Source organism: Echinococcus granulosus (genome assembly GCF_000524195.1).
Source record: "Echinococcus granulosus chromosome Unknown EG_S00088, whole genome shotgun sequence".
Classification (NCBI taxonomy): Eukaryota; Metazoa; Platyhelminthes; class Cestoda; order Cyclophyllidea; family Taeniidae; genus Echinococcus; species Echinococcus granulosus.
In genome coordinates this window covers 51,677-74,372 of record NW_020170468.1, presented here as the reverse complement: position 1 = coordinate 74,372, position 22,696 = coordinate 51,677, and the positions used below count along the sequence as shown (strand labels likewise).

The 22,696-nt window shown below is 41.0% G+C and overlaps 2 protein-coding genes across 2 annotated transcripts; both read left to right on the top strand. All coding sequences in view use genetic code 11, as the record gives it.

The window, feature by feature from the left end:
• Window positions 1–1,783: 1,783 nt before the first annotated feature.
• Window positions 1,784–12,318, top strand: EGR_07826 (Tumor susceptibility gene 101 protein; the record flags this gene model as incomplete). The annotated part of the gene is made up of 15 exons (XM_024497075.1): window positions 1,784–1,825; window positions 2,281–2,365; window positions 2,401–2,630; window positions 2,707–2,821; window positions 3,670–3,861; window positions 5,133–5,323; window positions 5,428–5,567; window positions 6,479–6,581; window positions 6,703–6,783; window positions 8,393–8,924; window positions 9,330–9,427; window positions 9,466–9,675; window positions 9,721–10,155; window positions 10,480–10,708; window positions 11,912–12,318. The coding sequence occupies 15 exons, from the start codon at window positions 1,784–1,786 to the stop codon at window positions 12,316–12,318; spliced, it is 3,090 nt and encodes a 1,029-aa protein (XP_024348486.1).
• Window positions 12,319–13,842: 1,524 nt separating this feature from the next.
• Window positions 13,843–22,157, top strand: EGR_07825 (Epithelial splicing regulatory protein; the record flags this gene model as incomplete). The annotated part of the gene is made up of 7 exons (XM_024497074.1): window positions 13,843–14,172; window positions 16,258–16,455; window positions 16,738–17,375; window positions 19,898–20,221; window positions 20,599–20,668; window positions 21,250–21,389; window positions 22,085–22,157. 7 exons carry the CDS (start codon window positions 13,843–13,845, stop codon window positions 22,155–22,157), a joined length of 1,773 nt encoding a protein of 590 aa, XP_024348485.1.
• Window positions 22,158–22,696: the final 539 nt, after the last annotated feature.

Sequence of the window (22,696 nt, the reverse complement as noted above, 5' to 3'; positions counted from 1 at the left end):
AATCTGTGCATGCATTCACTGATGCTGCACTCTTAAGAAATGGTCACTGATCCTAAAAATGTGAGTACCATTGCATATTACTCAAATACTGAAGTATCGAAGCACAATGCACCAAAATACACACCCCGATTGCTGGAAGCGACGAAAAAGATTTTCATTTATGCGTACATACGCAGGCCAATCTTATTCTAGATTGACCTGCAGTATTAAGATAGGCACAATCATCCGTTAACCTACCAAGAAGGAAACCTAATACAGCTGTATAAATTTGTGTTATCTTCCAAAGTACATTGGAAATCCCATTTTTTCCAACAAATCATTCTCTATGTCGAAATCATTACTCTTGTGGCACCCTTTTCGCCATGATAAAATGCGTCACTGTAAGGAAACCTTACCCTTCGGATATGGAGGAAGAGGGCTAAATACTAACGAAAGAAAGGAGTCCACCAAATCTATGTTGCAAGAGGACACCACCCAAGAGGAGCATCAGAGCAGATACTGAAAATAATAAGGAAGCTCTTTAACCTACGGTTACTAGGATACGCTTCTCAGATAACAAGCGAAAGTGATGGAAAACTTACTGCCTGAGGAAATACCGTCGGCCTACAGCAAGGATTCAAATGATCAGATCTCACAGGACTTTAATACCTCTACGACATCCCCTTTTTTACGAATGCATTATCTCCTGATTAAGTCAAAGGATCTGAAACAAAAGGCAGGCATAAGCAACGACTAAAGTCCACATGCGCGCGATCTCCTGAAGCATAAGGGCATTCGGCGACAGGATTTAACATATAACTCTCACTTTACAAAGACCTTATATCTGGTCATTAATTCATGCATTAGACCCATATTTGAATCCCAAACGTATGTTCAAATCAAATATCCGTGATAGCGACTCAGAAAAATATTCAGAAATAATAAATTCATTTGAATTTGGGCGAACTTTTGGCCAGGCATTGCTTAAAAAGTCAAGACTTAGGCGCTTTGACCAAACAAAGGGCTAAAACTACCTTGGCGACTTCCATTTTCATCAATAAGAGTAGAATAATGCACTATAATGCCAGTGAACTTGCCCAAACTGTCTCTATGCAATTTGATCGGCCTTTTATTTGTATTTAGCACTTTTTTTGCACTCATAAGAAATACGAAGAAATGGATTGTAGCGTCTCAGGACTCCCTGAAGATAAAAGAAGACACAATACTCGGGCAGAATATATATTCAGCGCAGGGAAGGTGTCTAAGCTATTGGCATGGCCCAAAAGGCGGGCCCACCCGGTGAGGTAAAAGGGGCTTATTCGAAGTACAAAAGTGGCGCCTCATCAGTGCCAAGGGGTAAACCACTATCGTATTTACAGGATGCTACTAAAAATACTGATAAAATTTGCTAAAGAGAATATTCAGCTCCATTTTTCATTCATGAAATATTGAGTAAGGTCTGGCGATTCTAGAGGCGGTAACTGAACAAATCGACAGTTTGCTACAAATCTACATTATTGTATAGTTTTAAAACACCTAAACTCTTATAAATAGGCTAAAGTTTTTAGATGGAAATATGTCCTTTGAAGACAGAACTTTTCGTAAACATTTGTAAAATGTCATGTATTTGGCCCAGTTACACTCCAGGTGTTGACTGACTTTTAAAAAAAAAATGTCAAGCCATATGCAATTCTAATTGTTTAAGTGTCTTTGAAATGTCAACTTGACAAGTCTAAATACTACCATTCTTGTTTTGTTTTGTAGTTCGGCCAGTGCGCGCGATCTAATTTCAGTTTCTCTGATAATGTCGAGTCAGTCTGCTTCTCTTGTTCATGGTCTGGTGAATGTAAGTGTCTCGCACAGTTGATTGGGTATTATTTCCCGCGGCAGTTGTTTTTAAAGTCCGAATTTATACCTGGACTCTAAATTCGCATGCTTGCCACATATTTATGCGCGTGTGAATTAATATTAATCGCTAGAATTTTGAGTGCTCACTCTATTTCTGCCTAAGTGAAAATGCTTTTTTCCTTTATCGGCTACAAGACATTGTCCTCGGTTAAGCTATAAATTCTCTTCTGTCAATAGAGGCGTGGTTTTGCCAGCTTTTAATGTAGTCCCTATTTTGTCGCTGGATTTCCGCATCTTAGTCGTGCAGTCCGAAAGCAGCAGGTTTTGTTGTTACTTATTAATAGCAGAGACGAGGTTTTGATTATATATCGAATATGGTTCCTAAATCTAGTCACTCACAGGTGTTCTTTGGTCCACTTGGAATGTGTCAATGTCATCCATTTTGATTTTTAGTACAAATATCGTGAAGCGGCAAGAATTGATATTGAAAAGGCATCTCAGGCTTATCATAGTCTTCAAGTAAAGCTGCAAGATTTCAGTAAGAGTGGCTTTCATTTGCAGCTATTTTTTCAGCTTTTGAAAATGGGCAAACTAGCAAGCTTCTTTGTATGGAAGGGACTATACCCGTCAAATACATGGGAAACGTGTACAACATCCCATTAGCTGTTTATTTTGTCCGTCAACACCCTTATCATCCTCCCATCGCTTATGTCCGTCCAACCTCGAGCATGCAGATTAAAGCTGGCCCAAACGTTGACACAAATGGAAAGATCTTCCTTCCTTATCTATCAGAGTGGAACTTTGTAAGTGTATTGATGACCTACCTCGACTACATATGCCACGCTACATTTTCATCGTTGGAACATTGTTCTTTCGCAGCCGGATTCATCAACACAAGGCCTTTTAGAGATTCTTCAGAATGTCTTTGGTCAGCGAACACCAGTCTTTTCCAAGCCCACAACCGGCTCTGTTGGATTTAACGCCAACATTACGTGTATGTTTCCTCATTTTTTAGCTATCGGAAGTCATAATCTCCCGGAAGCCATGTTTTCTCTTAACCTCTGGCAATGTTGCATAAATCAAAAGTCTAGTGTCCATGTTTTATGTGCTAAATGAGTTGTGAGGGTTGAAACCTCACCGTTTTTACGAGGGCTGTACAGAAATGTATTTAATTGGTGAATCCTTACCTTTTTAGGGATTGTGAACGCTATTATTTATTTTCTGTTGTAAATTATTCGACACTATCAAACTTCATTATAAAACAGCGTCAGTTGCCCATACTTTATTTCGGCGTATAAGAAGTGTGTGTTATTGCCTTTGAAATGGTGTGATTCAATTGGTCTGGATCAAATTACGCAACGTTATGATAGACCAATTACCATGCCAAGTTATAACGACAACACCCGTTGCATCCACTGGTATACAGTGTCTTTTGTAATTGGGTACCTTTATTTTTGCGTTTCAGTGCCTATCCAATGCTAAGCGTCAGGTGTCAAACCATTTGTCAACTCACTGTTACCTTTGGGCCTAAGAAATTTTTTGCATTTTCGTTTCCCTTTCGTCGAGAATAACAAACCACTTTAAATATGCTTTAGCTGTGGGATATCCACCCAATCTAGGCTGTGGGAATGGTTCCTTTGAAATATAACGTTACACCCACACTTCAATCACCCTATTGGCGTCTGCCGCGCGTAAACCCTTCGTTCACCTCTACATTTAGATGCGCAGTAAGGCTTTCTTGTTTGGTTTTCCGAGCATGAATGCGGAATGTCACAATTTCATCATATAGTGATGACCACACTTGATCCGTGGGTAATTTGTTCTCCTTTTTTGTTATGAAAGCCTCGAACGGTTACGCATATGGGATGCCTGGGGTGGGATGGGGAGGAATGCCAGGCCTGCCAGGGTCCACTAATCCCGCTCTGAGTGGCAGCGCTACGCCACAGTCCTCCCTTTTTGGTGGGGTCATGCCTTCCATGCCCACTGTCTCCACTGCGTCAACCTTCATGGGCAGCGCCACCAGCTTTCCTGCAAGTACGACGCGTTAACTGTTTGATGACTGGTAGTGGTCTTATGATTAATCTCTACGTATGAGCGATTTTGTACACAATTTTGTGTGGGTTTTCTGCTTCCAAAAAGGGGTACACATTTCTCACTACCGATGTTTATTTTAACTGATTATCCAATAAATCTATCTTCACAACAAAGGCTTGAGTGGATGTTCGAATGTTCAGTGGATGTTAGAGTAAAAACCACCATTATACCATGCCTATCATTTTCGCTAGCCTTTATTTGCTTAATAAGTTTTTCAAAATTTAACGTTTTATTGGTTAATTATGTAGCCGTGGTGGCTTGAAAAGTTGTTGAGTTAACCGGTAGGTAGCACCGAAGAGGCCCACACCATTTTGTGTGGTTTCAAATGCTACTCTAAGAAGTGGGCTGAAATCAATTAACTCGAGGTTTTTTCTAGACCCTCTATGCGAGGGCTAAGAACACACTGTTACTGCTCGATTAGATTGGTAGCTTTTAGCCTGACTGGATTCGCTCTTTATGAATCTACCAGCTTTATATAGTTGAATTTCGGATTTACCGTCCATCCTGACACTGATTAAACACAAATGTCTTGCATCCTGTGAGGACTGTTATTTATCCCTCTCATATTGTTATCAAACCTCAGTGTTCACACCTGATATGAGTGTGGCCTTGTTTAGTTTTTCGCTTTTTTTCTTTTATAAAATATTTTTATTGCGGATTCTTAAATTCCGTTTAACCGTAAGTGGTAGCATAATATGTATGGGGATTGGTAGCACTTTGAGTTCATCATGTATCTGATTAATCTGCCTGATTTATGTTTTACTTAGGTCTTTTATGCCTTTCACCTCAGCCCCGCTAATACGTGTTAGTAAAATTGTGCAAGGCCTATTCACGTCGTATACCATTTAAATAGTTTGGGAACTGACATTTTTGTGTTTAACAAAGTGAATTGTGTACTTATAGTGCTCTTATACCGGTTTCTTCAGTTGATCTTTTAAGGTCTCAGACTGGAGGTAGTGTTTTGCCATCCGCTCTTTAAGCCAACCGGAGCGGTTTATTCTGCTACCTATTACTTAAAGGAGACAAAACTTCATTTGTCAAAAATTACTCCCTCACGAAATTCCTTGGTTGACAACGTCCACTATTGACGTCAGCATATAAGCTACTTTCGAAATTTTTGGGAAATATTGGCGAAAAGTACTGTCTATAGTCGCAATCAACTGTGCGTTGGTAGCAATGAAGTACTTACCTCGCAAGCACTTCCACTTCAGGTGTAGTGTCGGAGGAGGAACAGCTGTTGTTGTCGCTTCGATCCGCTGTCATGGATAAGTTGAACAATGTGCAACGCGAGGTGGTGGACGATCTGAGCTGCGAGATCCAGTCGCTCGAATCGACGCAAAAGGACCTTATCTCGCACGCTGACAACCTCGTCACTATCCAAGCGCAGATGCTCTCCGAGCTGGTAAACGTCTATATACCCATATCTCTTCCTGTCCACAACTGTTTATTTTTTTCCTTTCTAAATAAGTTATATTATCACTCTCCCTTCTCCATTCTTTTCTACAGGAGCAGATACAATCTCTGACGCTTGAGTTGGAGGATAAGACAAGGGAGTACAAGGAGGCCTATCGAAAGCTGAAACAGGAGGCGAATGTCAAAGTGGACTACGACTCGGTTGTTGATACCACGAGGCCTGTCTATCGGCAGTAAGGTTTCGCTCCTTTAAAGTTTTTTTTGCTGGGTCCTGTTTTGATATAGTGTCTCAAGAAGTGGTGCAATTAATCCAAGTTTGCGATTCGGCCACCGTCAGTAGCTTTTTCGGACTGATAAAAAAGCGAGGCAACGTGGCGAAACTCGTTTCCCTTACTTTTGACATTGAGATGTATCTTACGGCTTGCAATTTGTGACTTAATTCTTGTTTTTTAACCAGCGATGGGATGTTTTGTGAATATTGTGGGTGCGTTTCCAAATCTGGCTCTGTAGCATCTTGCACATGCGTATTGTGGTGCAGTGCCGTTGTTTTCTCGTTATGATCAGCCATCTACTGAGAAAAAACAAAGGCAAGCCTTTAGCCTTGCCCTACTTCATTTAGCCAATTTCCCCCCATCATTTTCATAATGCTGTGACGAAAGATGTCTCCATCTTATTGCCGTGTAATTTATGTGATTAAATTCAGGCAGCTATTCTGCTTATTCCAATTGGTTTAGGATTTTGGTTGACATAGTACCCACCCTAAGCTGCGTCACTCAATTTAATGATTAACATTGTCGGAAAGAAATTCCACAATCCTTTGGCTCGCTTGGTGCAATTTACCACTAAGCCAAATTCTTCATTCGTTAGAGATCATGACTTTCTGTGGCTGTATCGATTCTGCCGTCTCGCGTTTAGACCGTGTTACTATATGATCGTCAAGAAAGTGGCGACATAAGCGGATAATCCTAACTCCATGATACAAATGTGAATTTCACTGAAGCTGGGATATCGGCGATATTAGTACTCAAACTATGACAGTCATAGCTCACCGTTTTAACTAGAAATCGTAAACCTCTGTTGCTGTTTGGAAATTCGTGGTGATCTATTTCTTTATTATAGTTTTATTTCTGGTCTCTTGCCCCAGGCTAGTTGAGGCCTTCGCAGAAGAACAGGCGATTGGGGATGTGCTATACTACCTTTCACAGGCCCTGGAAAATGGCGCCATTGAACTGGAGGACTTTCTTAAGGTGTGTCTGAGTTCAGAATGTTGCCCTTTACAAATGGAGTTGGCTCTTTGCGATTCCTGAAAGCAGCAATAAGCTGGTGCTCTTAACCCTAAATACCCTTGTTGTGTAACTCGTTCCTAAGGTCGTGCGGGATCAGTCGCGGAATCAATTTATGCAACGCGCCACGGTGTGTCAGTGTCGGGCCAAAGCGGGCTTGCCGTTGGTATAGACTGGCCGAGAGGTCCTCAGCCGCTGGGGGCCATATTAATTAGAATCTGCGATAACTTCTTGTCCCACTCCCTCCCATCCCTGTCAGCCCTTATCGTCTACTGTTTTCCCTGTACACCTCGCATCTTTCATGTTTCCTACGTCGAGAAACTACTTGCGTCCGTTGTCCAGACTTTCTATCCATCGCTAATAGCTCTCACCTCAACGTATTTAGTACTTGTGACTGCTCTTGTTTTGTTGCAGTCTCTCCACAAGAACTGCTTGATGTTCTTAAGGCGCATGATTTCCGGGAGGGAGGGTATGATCGTCCCATTCTCGAGAGGCCTATACTTGAGTTGATGTCTTGTCAATTGTGGGGTAGTACCGGCGGTGTTTGACCCACTGCCTGTGCGACTGTGCACGGACTAGGTTTCGGTATCAGCGTGTAGAACCTTGCCTTAGGAGGTTTGGGATTTTGTGACTAGTCGATGGTGGTAAATGCAAGCGGCATTGGAAGCGCTCTTGAGAGAGGCTTTGGGAGTGCGGGAAACGTTATGTCTATCCAATGCTATCTTAGCGCTATTTCGGTTTTAACTTGTAGAAAATGGTATCTACGCTAAGACATTTGACGAATTATCAATACTTAAAAGGACTTGGGTAGCGTGGAAAATCCAGCATTAAGAATGACTAGCCATATGTTTTATGTAAGTTTGACTACACGAGCACTTAAATCTTTAAGGCTCCTATTTCCGTTCGGCAGCATAGCTGTCCGCTGTGTGCATAGGCGCCTATCCCAATATGCTTTTCACGACCTCAGGGAGGACTCGTATCACTACATAATATCTGGTTCACAATAACCAAAGACACAAAAAGTCCTTGCATGAGAGCTAATTTTCGTAACAGACTAACAGTTGTGTGACAACTGTAGACACTACAAATGAAGCCACTTGATATTTATATCACATAACTGTTGGCCAATCAGAATATATTGGATGTTGAGTCTTAAAGAAAATCTTCCTTCCCATCAACTAAATCCTTTGATAAACTAGGGAAGTAATTTATTTTGGTTAATGCTTACCTGTCTAATACAAGCTTCTTTTCTGATTGTCCTGTGTTAGTTTGTATTAATCAACGGTTGGAAATAGCGACACGCGATTTTTCAAACTGATTGATGTTTCTTAGGAATTTATTCCTAGTAGTGTAATCATGTCAGACAGGAAATCTCGAAGACACCCCCTGAGGAGTTGTTCCACAAAAAAATCGAATTCAAAGAGCAAAAGTCCTGCTAAATCGGCAAAAGCATCTGTCAATTTAGTGGCATCAAAAGGATCGTCTGCCGAAATACCCAATATAAAAACAAGTAGATTACCAACTGTATCAAATCTTGGTTCTGTCACTGAACAATATAAAGAAAAGAGTTCTATTAGGAGATCACGACTGCCTATAGGTAAGAAACCTTCTGATGATGCCCCCAAAACGATATGAAATTGGTAGGAATGTCTGGTAATGAACCATTAAGCAGTATTAACCACTCGAATGCTGATTCTTCCCCTAAAAAAGAAAGCTGTTCTCAGGATTGTAAGCTTGAAAGTGACTTTACGTTGTTGGATCCTGTATCACCTCAGAAAGGAGGAGTGAATTTTCCAGCTGAATCTTCATTAGGTGAACTGGAATATCGATCAGCTGTATTACCGACAAACCAGAACGCCGGAACTTTAGAAAATCAACAGATTATGACCCCATCTGATTTTCAGTATTTTACAGTTTATGCATGTAATGGAGAACAGACCAAACGAAATTGCTCAAAATCACCAACACAGATGAGGATAGAAAATGACATTGCTGAAAGCCTAAGCAATGAGTTTATGTCGCTAAATCGCAGGCGCCAGATTGAAAGGGGGAAAGAACTTCTTCGGATTATAGAACTAGGTTTGGGTGATTTTCGAGAGATCTTCAACCTCCAGCCAATGGATGCGTACTCTAGTTACGTTCTGCGGCTTTGTCAGGTAGAGCTTTCCCATGCTCAGTCGCAGACAATGGATGATTGCCTCTCTAGGGAGGTACAAACTGAGAGGTCACGAACGGCTCCTTACTCGTCATGGACTCAGATCCCTCCAGCCTACGAAGGCGGTCATTCGGGACACGTCCGCTATGCCCGTAGGTTTCCTGACTTGTCAAGGCGCATCAAGGTTTTGGCAAATAAGTCAGAATGTCATCCATTTTAGCAGAATAAGAGCAGTACCTTCACGTAGTACTATGTGCCGAAATTTTTTTTAACGAATTCATTCTATTAATAGTTTTGGCAGTGTTTTTAGTTTTTAAACTGCGTAGCAGTTTGTTGTTTTGATCCTTCAACTGACGAGAGATTTGACTGAACAGCTTTGAACTCGTCCTTCCAAAGTAATCATTCATCGGATTCTCCCAGAAACAATGAACGATTCTCCGTCTCGACTTTGAATCGACTGAAGACGAGCTTGAAAACAGTACTCATGCTTCTAGAAGGGGATTGTGAAGAACATTCTTTAACGTCTAACCAACATGCTCACAAACCACACAACTTAGTTATTCCTAGTCAAGACCAACAGACACTGGCTGAGTTGGAATGCGTTCACTGCAAGTTCTTGGACCACCACCTCCTCACTCTTCATCGACTAAAGTCGGTTAGCCATTCCTTTTCAATATAAGTATTTAACTTCAGCCTCATAGTATGGAAAATCTACGAGGCCCTTTACCTGGCGATTTAGCGTGCGTTTGGAAAGTCAATGACCATTCTGGTCAAGGAACCCTCGAGCATGCACTGAAGTGTCCTGGACTTTTGCCGATGTCTGGACGTGGCATCGGTGATGTCTGGGGATATGGAGATGGGATAGTATCTGTGCTATCAGAAACCAGCTCAGAGTTTACTATGGTAGGTTAAGCTTGAATAGACCCAATCATGACTTTACTCAAATAGATAGTGGGAGGCCTTAGTGACGGAACTTTGGTTGTCTGGGCTATAGGTTCCGAAATATCTCCTCTTTATCCGTCCGATAATGTTTCGAAGCAGGGCTCTTTCCTTCCCAAGATCTTTGAGCATGCGAAATCACCAGACTACTTGGCTTCTTTTGCTTTTTCGGAGGAAGATAAAAGTTCCGATTTCAGAACCTTTCCAACGTCCCCGATCGTCGCACTGAAGTCATTAATGCGAGAATCGATCTTATCCAACAGTTTTCAGTTCTGCTCCCTTGATAATCGAGGAAATGTGAACATTTGGATGGCTCTGCGTTTGCAGCCTAAGAGGAGTTGTGATATTATCGGGCCGAGTGCTGATTTGGGACTGCGACCTGGCGGCCGTGCTCGGCTGATTCAACTAGCAAGGTTTACTTATGATACTCAAGGCAGCCATTTGGTAGGGCTGTTATACTTAACTCCCTTAAATGCTTTCGCTATTGCCTTTATTCTATGGCGAAATGATCCAATGGAACCGTTTACTGTATGATACAGTCCTCCCGCCATGCGCAAAGTGGTATTTTAGCGTAAAAATAAGTGGTTACTCCGATATGGCTTGTACATATAAGTGATAAGCTGAATTTGTTTCTTTAATCAAAAATAAAGCCCTACCTTTGAATCAGGATATTAAACCACATACTCGAACCACTCTCGCGGTCTGCAAAACCTTATGCTACTAAAAAGGTTGCAGTTATAACTGCAAAGTGTGGCTGTTTCTCATAAGCGCCCAGTCTCCAGCGGGATCAACGTTTCTCTGGCTCCATTCACAACATGTCTAGAAGTATGTCGAACGTCAGACAAATTCTTCATTGGATCAGCGGACGGCAACATCAGACAAAAGTGCCGCGTGCCTAGTCAGTGCATCTATCCCAGAGACTTCAAGCTGTCTTTTGCCGATGCAGCTGTCACCTGTCTTGCTTTGCATCCCTTCCTGCCAAATGTTCTGATTGCAGGTAAGTACTACTTTGGCGTAAATAAGTAGCAGATGTTAGTGTGGAGTTTATTTAATGAACAGGAACGGAGATGTCGTTGCAAACGCACTTATGCTTTTTGTTTATGTTTATATTGGGTGGGCCAAGTGATCCCCACTTTTTATGCCAGTTTAAGGCTTTTTTGAACTGATATCGTAATAAAATTGAGAAATTCCTGCTTTCACAGTGCTTCAGATGTAAACATCAATATTTCGTGCATAGTGTCTTAAAGATTTACTTCAACTACTTATGAACGAAGTGATTAATGAAACAGTATTCAACGCTTTGATGCAAAAGCTATTTACTGTTCCCTTTTTTTCTATCTCGACCATGAATTATACTTGAAAAACCATTTTTATTTGATCAATTTGATTTAGAAGTGAAATTCGAAAGTTACGTTGTATTTCCAACCAAAATGGAGTTATTTCTAGCGAGAGCAAGTCCAAATTCCAATAGACGCTAGCCATTCATTGTATAGCTCTTTTTGAACGTCGGAAAACTGTCTGATCTGTAAATCATTGCAATATGAATACCTTGTTTGAGACCGATTGCTTAGTGTGGATGATTCTAGGGGATATGCTGCACAGCTCTTATGTTCCTCGAGTAATTTACTTTTCAGTACCTTTTTATTACTTATTTGTGAGATATATAGCTCGTATAAATAAATTGTACTCATTTTCCTGCCATAGGCACTGCAGATCTAATTGATAATCTGATTATTTCCGTGATATTTAAGGTCAAGTTGAGTTTAACATTTTGAGGTGAAGTTACGCCTGTGGGGTTAGTCAGTAGCATATGCTTTGTAGCTTTTATATTGATTTATCTATCCTAATTTACAGCTTAAAGCATAGGATTTCTATTTTTCTTGTAAGAACAAATCCAATTTTTCCGGTGAAACACTAAACTAGAGTTCCTAAAGATTTAGGAGTTTTTATTTTTAGCATAATTCTTCCTCCCACCCGGTGGAAAGCCAATAAATAATTCCATGGACACAATTAATTAACATAATAAAGGACTTTCTAGCCCATTATCTAAAGAGTTAAAGTGTGCCACTTATGCTTGAAAACCTTTTTAGGCATTGAAATCAGCAAGTTGACATAGGTAACGCAAAGACCAAATAAAAATGAAGTGAAAAAAGGTTGCAAAAGATTATGTAAGACTGAAATAAATAGCATTCGGCCGCAGGTTACTCAGATGGGCAGCTAGCTCTCTACCTGACTCACCATCCACATCCCATCTTCAAGTGGCTGATCAAGGTACAATCTGATCGGCCCTCAATCGGTGTCAGAAAGGTTATCTGGTCCCCCCATCGTCCAAATGTGACCTACTGTCTAGCTACGGACGGCGACATTATAGCATGGACCCTACTCGATGGGGAGCAAGCAACTATGAAGCCCCGTGCTCAAACCCTCATCATTGGCACCATCAGAGAGCGTAGGGTGGTTGATTTCTCTGTAGCCAGAGGTTGCAGTGGCTGTCTGGCCGTCTGCTGGCAGGACGGGGCTGAAATCCATTGGTTAAAGGAGGATTTGGTTGTGAGGCAAGAAGATGAACTTCTGGCTTTGGAAAGTGTATTAAATGGACTTCTTTGAAACCATTCCAAAAATTCCTTTGCGTTTGTTATTGGTATTTGTTTTATATTTTGATATGGTACTTGAAAAAGTATGGCATTTGCGTACGACTGTCACAGTTCTGGCAAATTTGGCGATCCATCAAAGAAAGCGATTTCTTCTTACCTTAAACTCGCGTCAGCATCCTCTACATAAGTGAGACCATAGGGTGGGGAAGTATGAAATTCCCACTGTAATTTTCAACGATTGCATATTATGCACAAACTTGGGAAATCGAAAGTTAACGATGCTAGTAAACTAAATGCCAAAATTCAAATTGAATTGATTAGCTATTCCGTTATACAAAAAAGATGGTCCCAAAGCATAAATAAATCTTAATGAATTAAATTTCTAAAAATGGTTTGCTAGTTTAGTTTGAAAAGAAATGTATAGGAAAAAACAGGTTTATTATAGAAGAGAAGCAAGAGTACAGGACATTTTTATCTCAGAAAGTGCTGTGAATTCTTAAATGATTTGAAACTTGACATCGGTTAGAATGATTTTGAAATTTCATAATGCCGGTATCCAAAAACAAGCATTAAAAGATGCTGGGAAATGCAATGGAAAACACAATAAATAAAAATTTTACCTACAGACCTTGAAGAGGCCATAAATACCCCATTTATAACTTTTTAACGATATTTTAGAATCACGGACCATGGTACCTTAGAATAGTCAAGTAACAGGAGCCCACTTGGTGTGCGTGTGTACGATTTAGCATTTTCGTGCATAATTTCCCTTTATAACACAAATGTGTGAAGAGATGAGTTAAAATTCCCCAAGTACTTGGATTACAATTCTTTAGCCTGCCATAGATAATAATCACGCAAGCTTTATTCAATTTCCGCTTCATTAAAAATTGACTGCTTCTTCTGATCACCTACGGTTAAATCCAAAGATTAAAAACCGTTTCTAAGCTGGTGGTAAGCAGCCATCTCCGATTGCTTCCGGTTCCCCTAGAAACGTACTACAAAAAGCTCTGAAAGCTTTACTACTGATGCTAAACAATAAGTAAAAACAATGCATGGTTCTTAAAATACCAAATTGTCCATATTTGATACACTTCACAATTCCTGTTTGCACCACTCACTGATTAGATGACCTGCAAAATTGGTCAGATGGTTCTAGAGGCACAAATAATCACGAGGGTCCATTCTTAAAGCAGCTATTTCCAGCTGCAAGCAATATAATTGCTTCGCTGAACTGAGGTACACTTGAGCTGGCAACCAGAGAAATGGCAGTCAAAAGAGGGAGAGGTAATTACCCCATCCACTTCCGGCGACGGACAGAAACAATTACAGATGTCTTCAAATTCATTTCTTGCTTTCCTCTCTCAAGCACTCCAACGCACGCACGTACGCACGCAGGCACTCATTCTCGTGCACGTGATTCGTGATCATTGATTGGTACTCAACGGGCGTGCCGCTTCACTGACCAATCAGGTGCCGGAGGCGTGCATGGTGTGAGCACAGGAGCAAGCAGGAGCACCCCTCCCCTAAGACAGCTATGTGCACGCTTATAGGCCACGCTCACATGTCCAACACCCAAGGGGAATCAATTAAGGGCACTTCGCCCTGCTACTCGCCTCTGATTGACCGTCTCGTCGAGAGTTCACAGATCTACTCTGCCGGTGCAGGCATGGACAGTGAAAGGAAAGCTGCAGTAAGTGGAGCCATTTTTGAGGCAGAACTGAACCACCTGGAGGAACAACAGCAGCCTGATTATCTGGTGCTTCTGCAAATCGCATCCTTTGGTAAGCAGGGCGCGGAATTGGGCACCGATGAGAGTGCTGTTTCTATGCTCACGGCCAAAATTTTCGACATCCATGCACAATCGGTAGGTTTGTGTTGCAAAACGTAATATATCGGCGTCATTATTAAGACTTAAGAAACCATGCCCCAAAATGGCAATTGGACAAAAACTTCATTAACTTAGAAACGCTGGTCTATGCTTTTATTGGAATGTAGGCTCAGTCTGATTGCATGTATCGGATTACTTTTGTGATCAAGAATTTGGGTGAAAAAGGATTTACCACCTTTTATTCGAAGGAGGAATAAAAGAAGTGAACTGGCTTTCTCAAGGTGTGTATATGTCCAAGCATTCCACTTTTAGTTCTCGATTCATGGGAGAATATTCAGTATTTGCTATTATTTTTTGCGTTGCCATTTTCGGACAAAATAATTTTAATCGACATGTAGAAAAGTGCAAATATTTGGAAAAATGAAGAAACACGGATTCCTAGGGGCCGAGGTGAATAAGGTTTTGCCTGATGCCACCTCGTAGGTTGCAGAAAAAGATTTTAAGACTATGCACTTAGTGGGTCGGTAGGAATGGCGAAAAGAAGTAGGCATAGCCGTAAAATTATCAATCTCTTTGGAAGACAGTAGGTCCAAATTCGACGTTACGAGGACCAAGAGAGTCCAATCTATTAACAAACCTTGATAATGAATTGTCGAAAGTCATGAGTAAAAAACTGTTTCAATACTAGTGGAAAGCCCCATACTGGTTGAAGTTTGCAAGTGACCTGTTTGAAAGCTGACTATTTTATTCGTGTTGATAAGATAGTAGGTAAATAAGGGCCATTCTTGAAATAAAGTTAAGTATATTGCACTGTTGGTGTAAAGCGCTACCGCAAATTGTGCATACTGAACATCAGACTACTTGTGTTTAAATTATACGCACACAATTAGGCCCCAGAAAATAAAACTGGGCATTAACAAAAGAAGTCGGAATATTGCTGAGTCATGCAGTATTCATAAATCAAGTTGGCCTTGGAAGGTAAACATATATGGAATACGCTTTAAAAATCCCCACTTTAACACAGAAATATATAAACTGCTTACGTCGCCTTCTGTATAATTATGCTCCAATTCACTCTAGACCTTCTGATAAGCTCCCCAGCATCCAACACAGCCTGGGCAACAAATCTAATGACCTGATGTGTGGAAAAAATTTTTTGTTTTCCTTATGACCCGCCAGTGACCCTGGGGTTAATCAAGCAGGATGCGTTTTAGTACTAAAGTATTGTTTATCTGGTCGACGAATACTTGCACACAACTGCCTTCTGCGTACACCAACCTGCACTCTGGCGGTGACCTCTTTCAGTCGAATCCACGACATGCTTCAACCGGCGTTCAACTCTAGGCTAGCACGCACGCCTGTACGTGCGTGCACACATCCACGCACACGCACCGTGTCTTTCAGCGCCGCAAAGGCAGCCTGTACACAGGCCCAGGCAAGTAACGAATTGGTGGTCACTGCCGGCTTTGCCATTGTAACAATGCCACCGAGATGAGTGGGTTCGCAGGCCAGCTAACCAAGTTTGGAACCGAGTGCTGGTTACTACCGATCACAGCACTCCATAATAGGTCGTATGTCTAGGGCTTATCTATGCACGTTTACACAGTCTTGTACCGTGAAATTGCATTTTCTTAAAGAAAATTAACCACTCACCTCTCCAAAAACGGGACTGAATTTTAGTTAATTAGCCCTTACCAAAAGTTAGACGAAACAGAGCATTCTGTACTCTCAACATAAGTTGACCTGAAATCCTCGGAAGGCATTGTCATTTCTATTTCACGGTATTGAAATTACAATAAACCCGACGTGAATTGGAGGATGAACGCTAATTTGCGATAGAATAATCGCTAGTCGTTACGAATTGCTGGAAGGCGGCTCAACTCTAGAGCGCAAGAATTTATGAACTGCCTTGGGGCTCTCGATTCAGTAAATTCTTATACAAATCAAAGAGTCGAAGACAATTACGAATGACGCAGATGATCATTAATAATACGCCGGTTATCTCATCCGAATCATCTGGTAGGTAATGTTAATTTTAAGGTAAATAAGAGATTTGAAATGTAGCCTCCTATTTTTATAGTTCTGTATCAATCGAAATAAGATGTTAATTGTTTTTTGCAGACAACGGGTCCAGAATGGCAAATGTACGTCAGACAGCCTCACTTCAGCTGCTATTCTGAAGTATCAAACAAAGGCGAGAAGTTGATGGACATTTCGTGTCAAGAAGAGGTGGATATTTCTGAAGAATGCATCAATTTCACGGGCCTTAAAGTAACAGACCTTAGAGATGCTCCTTCCCTTTTAGAAGCCTTGGAATCCGTAAGTTAAGTATCGTAGTGAGCCCCCTGCATCCAATTCGAGCTGAAAATACTATTATACAAAAAATGAACACTAGATCTCCCCATTTATTTCGAATGAATAATTTCAAATAGTTTTTCTTATCTAACGACAAGACTTTACCTATATTTATAATATATGGTGTTCTCATATGAAGAAAAAGCAGCTTCTGATTTCTTTGTAGAGCATGCTTGGCTAAATTTGGCCTTTAGTCGAATTTTATTCCAGTTTTATGGATAAAACGCATTTTATTATGATTCCAAGCTTGATACATGGCTAAGAAGTCAAGGTCTCTATCATGTTTGCAACGGTTCTGAATCATCAAATGTGTCAAGGAAGTCCCACTTCGAGCTGGCTGTTGATGGCGGAGTAGGATTGCGATTAGTTCTACACCCAACTCTCACTCAACCTATGGACAAGACCTACGCAAGCTTTCCTTACCTTTGTCGATTCATTGATCTGAAGAAGGTCTACATGCTGCTTTATCCGAATACTCAATCCCGCCTTACTCTCACAGAAATGATGCAAGGTAGGTTGTCAATGCAATTAATGCATCATAAACTGTTTCTAACCGAAATGAAAACTATTTCCCACAATTGCTTTGCTAATTCCATAGATTTGAATCTCTCTACTCCGGACTTTCTGTCCAGTATCGCATCCGAACAAGCCATTTGGACTACTGCGGTTGTGAATTCGCTGGTGAATGGGAATTCCTTGTTACAAAATGAGAGGTCCCTGCAGTGCCAACAGCTGGGCTACTGGCCTCGTCTCTACTGTCGCACTATGGCTAAACTTTGCGCAAAAATGACTGCTGATGGTAAGATTCGGCAAATTACTGCAATTTTAGGGGCTGACTGGAATGTGTATGAGGGCATAAACATCCACTACCAACCAAAATTTATGTAAGTCAGCGATTTCCTGCAAAGCACATTCCAGTTCTTCTATACCTTCTCTGTGCAGTATGTTCTATTAAAGCCTAAAATTGTAAACATTGATAACCATGATTTAATCGCACACCATTATTCTTCTAAGTTGTTGTTTATGAAAGCGAGATATGTGATGCGAAAAACATTGGGACTGAAAAATGGTACCACCGTTAAATCATAAACATGGTCACGTATTCACACGCCCGGAATGCCGACTGCATACTGGGCGTTCAGTCTAATTCCTAGCCTAAGTAACTGCTACACCATAAAGAATGCCCATGGTGTGGAACGGTATCTTTAGCAAGAGTGGACGGTTAATCTTGCCAAACTTCCAGCACTGTTGTTACTTTTTGAATACACTGGAAAATCACTGACCTTAGGACTATTAATGATGCTTTAACTCATCCTGACAGGTCGTTGTTAAAGTCACTAGATTCACTTAAGAATACTGATAAGTTGTTTTGACCAGCACGATGTTTAATATAATCACTCAATTGCTTCTGTGGAATTTGGTCAAATTAAAGGAAAATTTTTTTGCGATTTGCTGTTCGTTTCCCCATATTTCAGTAGTTTTATTCCAAATTTTTTTGGTTTTTAAGGTGACATTTGACCTCTGTTAATTATATGAAAATTTTAAAGTAGGAAATTACTTAGTTCGTTTATAGTGCGTTTTGAAACCCAGATTTTGCCTAACTATTGTTCGTCGCTTGACGTTCAGTTTGGAAAATACTTTAAAACATTACTTATATTCCGGCCCTATTTTAAAGCACCCTACTACCGTTTTTTAAACGACTTAAGTTAAGGTAAAATAAATGCAAAAAATGTTGCTTAAGAATCTACATGCATTGTGTCTTATTCTACGAGGCTGGTTAACGATGCAGTGTGTAAATATAGGATCCCAAGGCATCCCAGAAGTTGAAAGAAGACATGATATTCAGGCAGAAAATGTAACGCTGGTATTCAGCATGAATTAGGACCATTGGCAAGGCCCGAAGGCCATGCCAACGGCGGAGCCCCTAGGTGGCCCATCACTGAAACAGGGAGTAAAGCAAAAAAATCACCTGTTACATAGCCCCTCGCTCTTTTTGAGCGTCATCCCTGACGCTTCGCATTGCCAAGCTCCCCCGGTGGCTGTCACAACGTGATTGGCGCTGTAAAGAAAACATCCCCGAGCCAACCGTGTCAGTCATCGAACTTTCATGCAGTGTCACTGATTCCTTTTGGCAATTCCACTGGATATGGAGTTTCGTCCTGCTTGATAACTACATTGGAAAAAACTTGAATATGCAGACCATCACGTTTGTCCATCGCTATTCTGAGTAACACTGACCCAAAAGCGGAATCATACGCCAAGGGACGCGGTTTAACATAGTTACGTTGGGGTAGGGTCTTGAGTCTATTCCTTCTTGCCACATTGTGCTCCCTTCTGCGCTGCCCACTTTACATCTATCTGGGTTCCATCCAGCTAGTAGAGAAGCGAAGGAAGTATGGCGTGTTCACATAATTGATGCCTACATACAGGTAAGGTAAACAGCTCCGTAATTAAACTTTTCAGATGGTTCATGGCTATGGCTAGTGCCGCTTCAGTTGTTAAAAGCTTTCCAGCAGGACACGGGACTGGGGTAGCTGTTGAAGATGGACCTCGTTTCCAATCCTTCTGTTAGGAGTTATCACAGATTTTCCCACCCACAACATATGCACTCCTTCCGCCCCGCTAAGGTTTACCGCCTAGCATTAGAAATCGGGATGGTTGTCCTTTAAGATAGGGTTCGCTTTCCACTTCCACCAATTTAGCATCCTAAGACTTTCCTGAAGATAAAAAAAGCCATCATATTAGAGCAGAATATTATTGTCAACGTACAGAAGAGCTGAGGCTACTGTCATGGCCTAGAAGCCAGTCCGTCCTAGGTAGGTGAAGTAGCAAAACCCCAAAGTGGCCCGTTAATAAAGCCAGCAATTGAACAAACGGTTAAAGTATTACTGCAATAGCGTCACCGAAAATTGGCAGATCCAATGTTGTACACTCTAAAAGATTCCAGTTAACTCATCTGGGGAGCTTTCGTATCAAATATTCTGTATGGTTTGATGCATGAAATACCGCATTTGTGCAAAAATTATTTTCAGTTTTCTCGGTTTTTGATAGCCAAATTAGTAATCGCATCCCCATGGTTGAAGATTTATCTAGCATAGGCGGTTTTCGCGAGAAGCTTGCAATTTGAAGCTACTAAAGTAAATACGACTTACTCATATTTATTCAAAATGAGTTCTTGATAATTCAAACATATTACGATTGCATTTGTGTATATCTATGGGATTTCAAACAATACCGTTTAACACATTTACCCAATGGGGATGAGTTCCCACCTTTCGGTGTATTATTAGATTTGTTTTTGCAGCAAAAGAAGCATTATAGTGAGTTATAAATTAATTTAGCGAAACTGACAATTCTGAAAGCAATATTACTGGACCATACGACAAATTCACAACGCTTTTGTCAGAAAGAGCACGGAAGTGGTGGTGGAAGACGTTGTGGTGCGAGCACGCGGCCTGCCATGGCAGACGACAGACGCAGAGGTCCAGCACTTCTTTCGCGGTCTCAATATCGCACCCGGTGGCATCGCGCTGGTCCTCAGTAAGGCTGGTCGACGCAACGGCGAGGCCGTGATTCGCTTTACCAGCCGCGAACAGCGTGATTTGGCGTTGAGAAAACACAAGCATCACATGAATCAACGCTACATCGAGATTTACGCTGCTCAATCGGCTGAATTTGTTGCTGTTGCCCAAGGTGGAGTTAATAGGGCTTTACTGGCTCATAAGAAGGAGTTGACTATTCATTTTTTAAAAAGGAGGCATTGATAGCAGAAACTATTTTATGTCTTAACATATTTCAATCTGTAATGCCACAACGCACAATCTTTTAGTTAACAAAGGGGAAGGTTATTGCAAAGGGAAATAGTGGCCGTCTGCTAGGCGGTGAGGGAAGCTCAGTCAAAGCACTACCTTTCTTATAAATAAAATAAACGTCTTTGGGTTTTAAATTTGAAGTGTGATCAAAACTAGATGTTGCGAATAATGAAAAAGCTATCACAAACAGTAAGTAAGTGAATTCACCTGAGAAGTTGTCTAAATGGCTCATGCTTTATTATTCCTTCATGTGGCCTTCAGGTGAGACGCAGGAAGCGGAGGTTTACCTGAGCAGGTTTACAACACCATCGCAGTCATTACTTCGAATGAGAGGCCTGCCTTACATTGTGTCTGCAGAAGAAATCGTAAGCAGCTGTTTGCTTGGGCATACGACATTCCTAAGCTCCGATACTTTTTTCCCCAAACTAGGCTGAATTTCATTTTCAACTTCTTTTTGCCGGCGTAATTGCATTTCTACTTAAGTGTTACCCATACCCTCATAAGCAATCTTGATCGGGGATTAAATCGTGTAGTGCAGAATCGCTGTAATTGACGTAAAATTACAAAAGGTTAATGCCAGGAAGGATAGCTTTCATAGAGCCGAGTCCAGCAACTACTTAATTTAACTTAATAAACACCGGGAAACCGAAGAAGTTCATGCAGTTTTTATGGTAAAATTTAATAACTTCAGAAATTTGTTTGGAATATTATATTTACTGAAGTAATCCGCATCGCAATTTATAACCTTTCCACAGTGAAACAAGAGTTCACCAATTTCACTTCTACCAAGTGCTTCATTTTTATAAGCAAAAAAACACTGTCCACAGCCACCTTCGCTTCTACCTCACTTTGATGTCCCTCCAATTGTCCATTCTGCTTCAGATGTGGAGAGATGATTGCCCATTTCCAAATGGAGATGAAATCATTAGAATGGACGTATTGTCAGTGGAATGCAGAGGATGGAAATGACGATGAGTATGAGGATGAGCTTGGGGAAGGGAGTGAGACAGCATTGTCCTCCCATCATATCACATCCAAAGTACAGTATAAGGACTTCTCACCATCAATGTTTGTGATGGCATGGGAGTGCGCGATGTCTCGCAAGAGTGGTACCTTGTTCTAACTCATTAACTAGTCATGAAGGCTTCTCATGTGAAAATTATGTTCCTCACTTTCCAGTCGTGTTGAGTTGTATGGGTAAGACGGATCTTACCAATTGAACAATTACTAATGGATAATTGCATCTGCAATTCACCAAACCTACACTCACACACACAAAGGCAGCACAGTTTTCATGAGGTTGGGTGAAGTGTGGTTAGCTTGATGGATTGTTAGAATGGTGGGTTAGTGAGCTGGTAGGGAAGTGTAGTGGAACAGTGCGGTAATGGGATGGTGGGATGATCATTTGTTTGGGGACAGGCGTTGATGTGTTTGTTCGCTTGACAAAAGTTGCAATGCCAAGGGCATTTTTCATCTCATGTTAGTCCGTCAGTCAGCAAGCGCACTGAAAATAGTGAGTTGGCACGGAGTGGAAGAAGTGAAGAGGTAAAGAACATAGAATTGACAGGGTTTGAGATATATTAGCATCTCTGGCTGCACGATGCAGGTGTAAAGGAAGTGTTTTGCTACCACTCAGTCCCGAATTATTATGCGCATTAGCAGCCTTTAATGGTGCATTATTACTGCTAAGGAGTAGAAGGTCCCTCTCAACTACATGACTTATCCACCATTGAGTGGATTTACCATCATCATGATGACCAAATTATTTCCACCACTTCTAGACGAGCGGACGAGTACGCAGGAAGAGAAGCTATGGGAGAAGCCTCTGCAGCCAGAGCCATGAAACCGGGTTAATCTGGGTTCGTGAAGCAGACACTGCAGAATAACTTCAGAATTTGCAAACATTTTATAGGCGATAATAATAGAATAAATACAGTACAAAGCACAATAGGGCGTACCGACCGAGGCAAGCCTTGCCTTACAATGGATATAAAGGCATTTCGCAAGTGTCTGCGAATTACAGCACGAACTTTTACAGCAATCCTATAACTTAGAAAGTTTTCCTAGCACCACTTTGATCAATAGCGTAAAACTTGAAATTGTATCAAGCATTCTTGCAGAATTTTGTTCAAACTAGTTTTTAATAAGGACGAAACTATTATTACGCAAGTATCTAAGAACAAATGATATATCAGTGTTCATTTATCAGATATTTGAACTTAGAGTCATGATTTATGCAACCATCATGCTTTTTCAATATTTTCAATTTTTAAATGGATTCACCACTGGTCAAAGAAAACTCATAGTGCTGATTAATCTGTAGACTCCAAAAACTTTGAATAATAATTGAATCAGCTCGACTTATAGCACAGAGGACAATCTGCTACTACTTT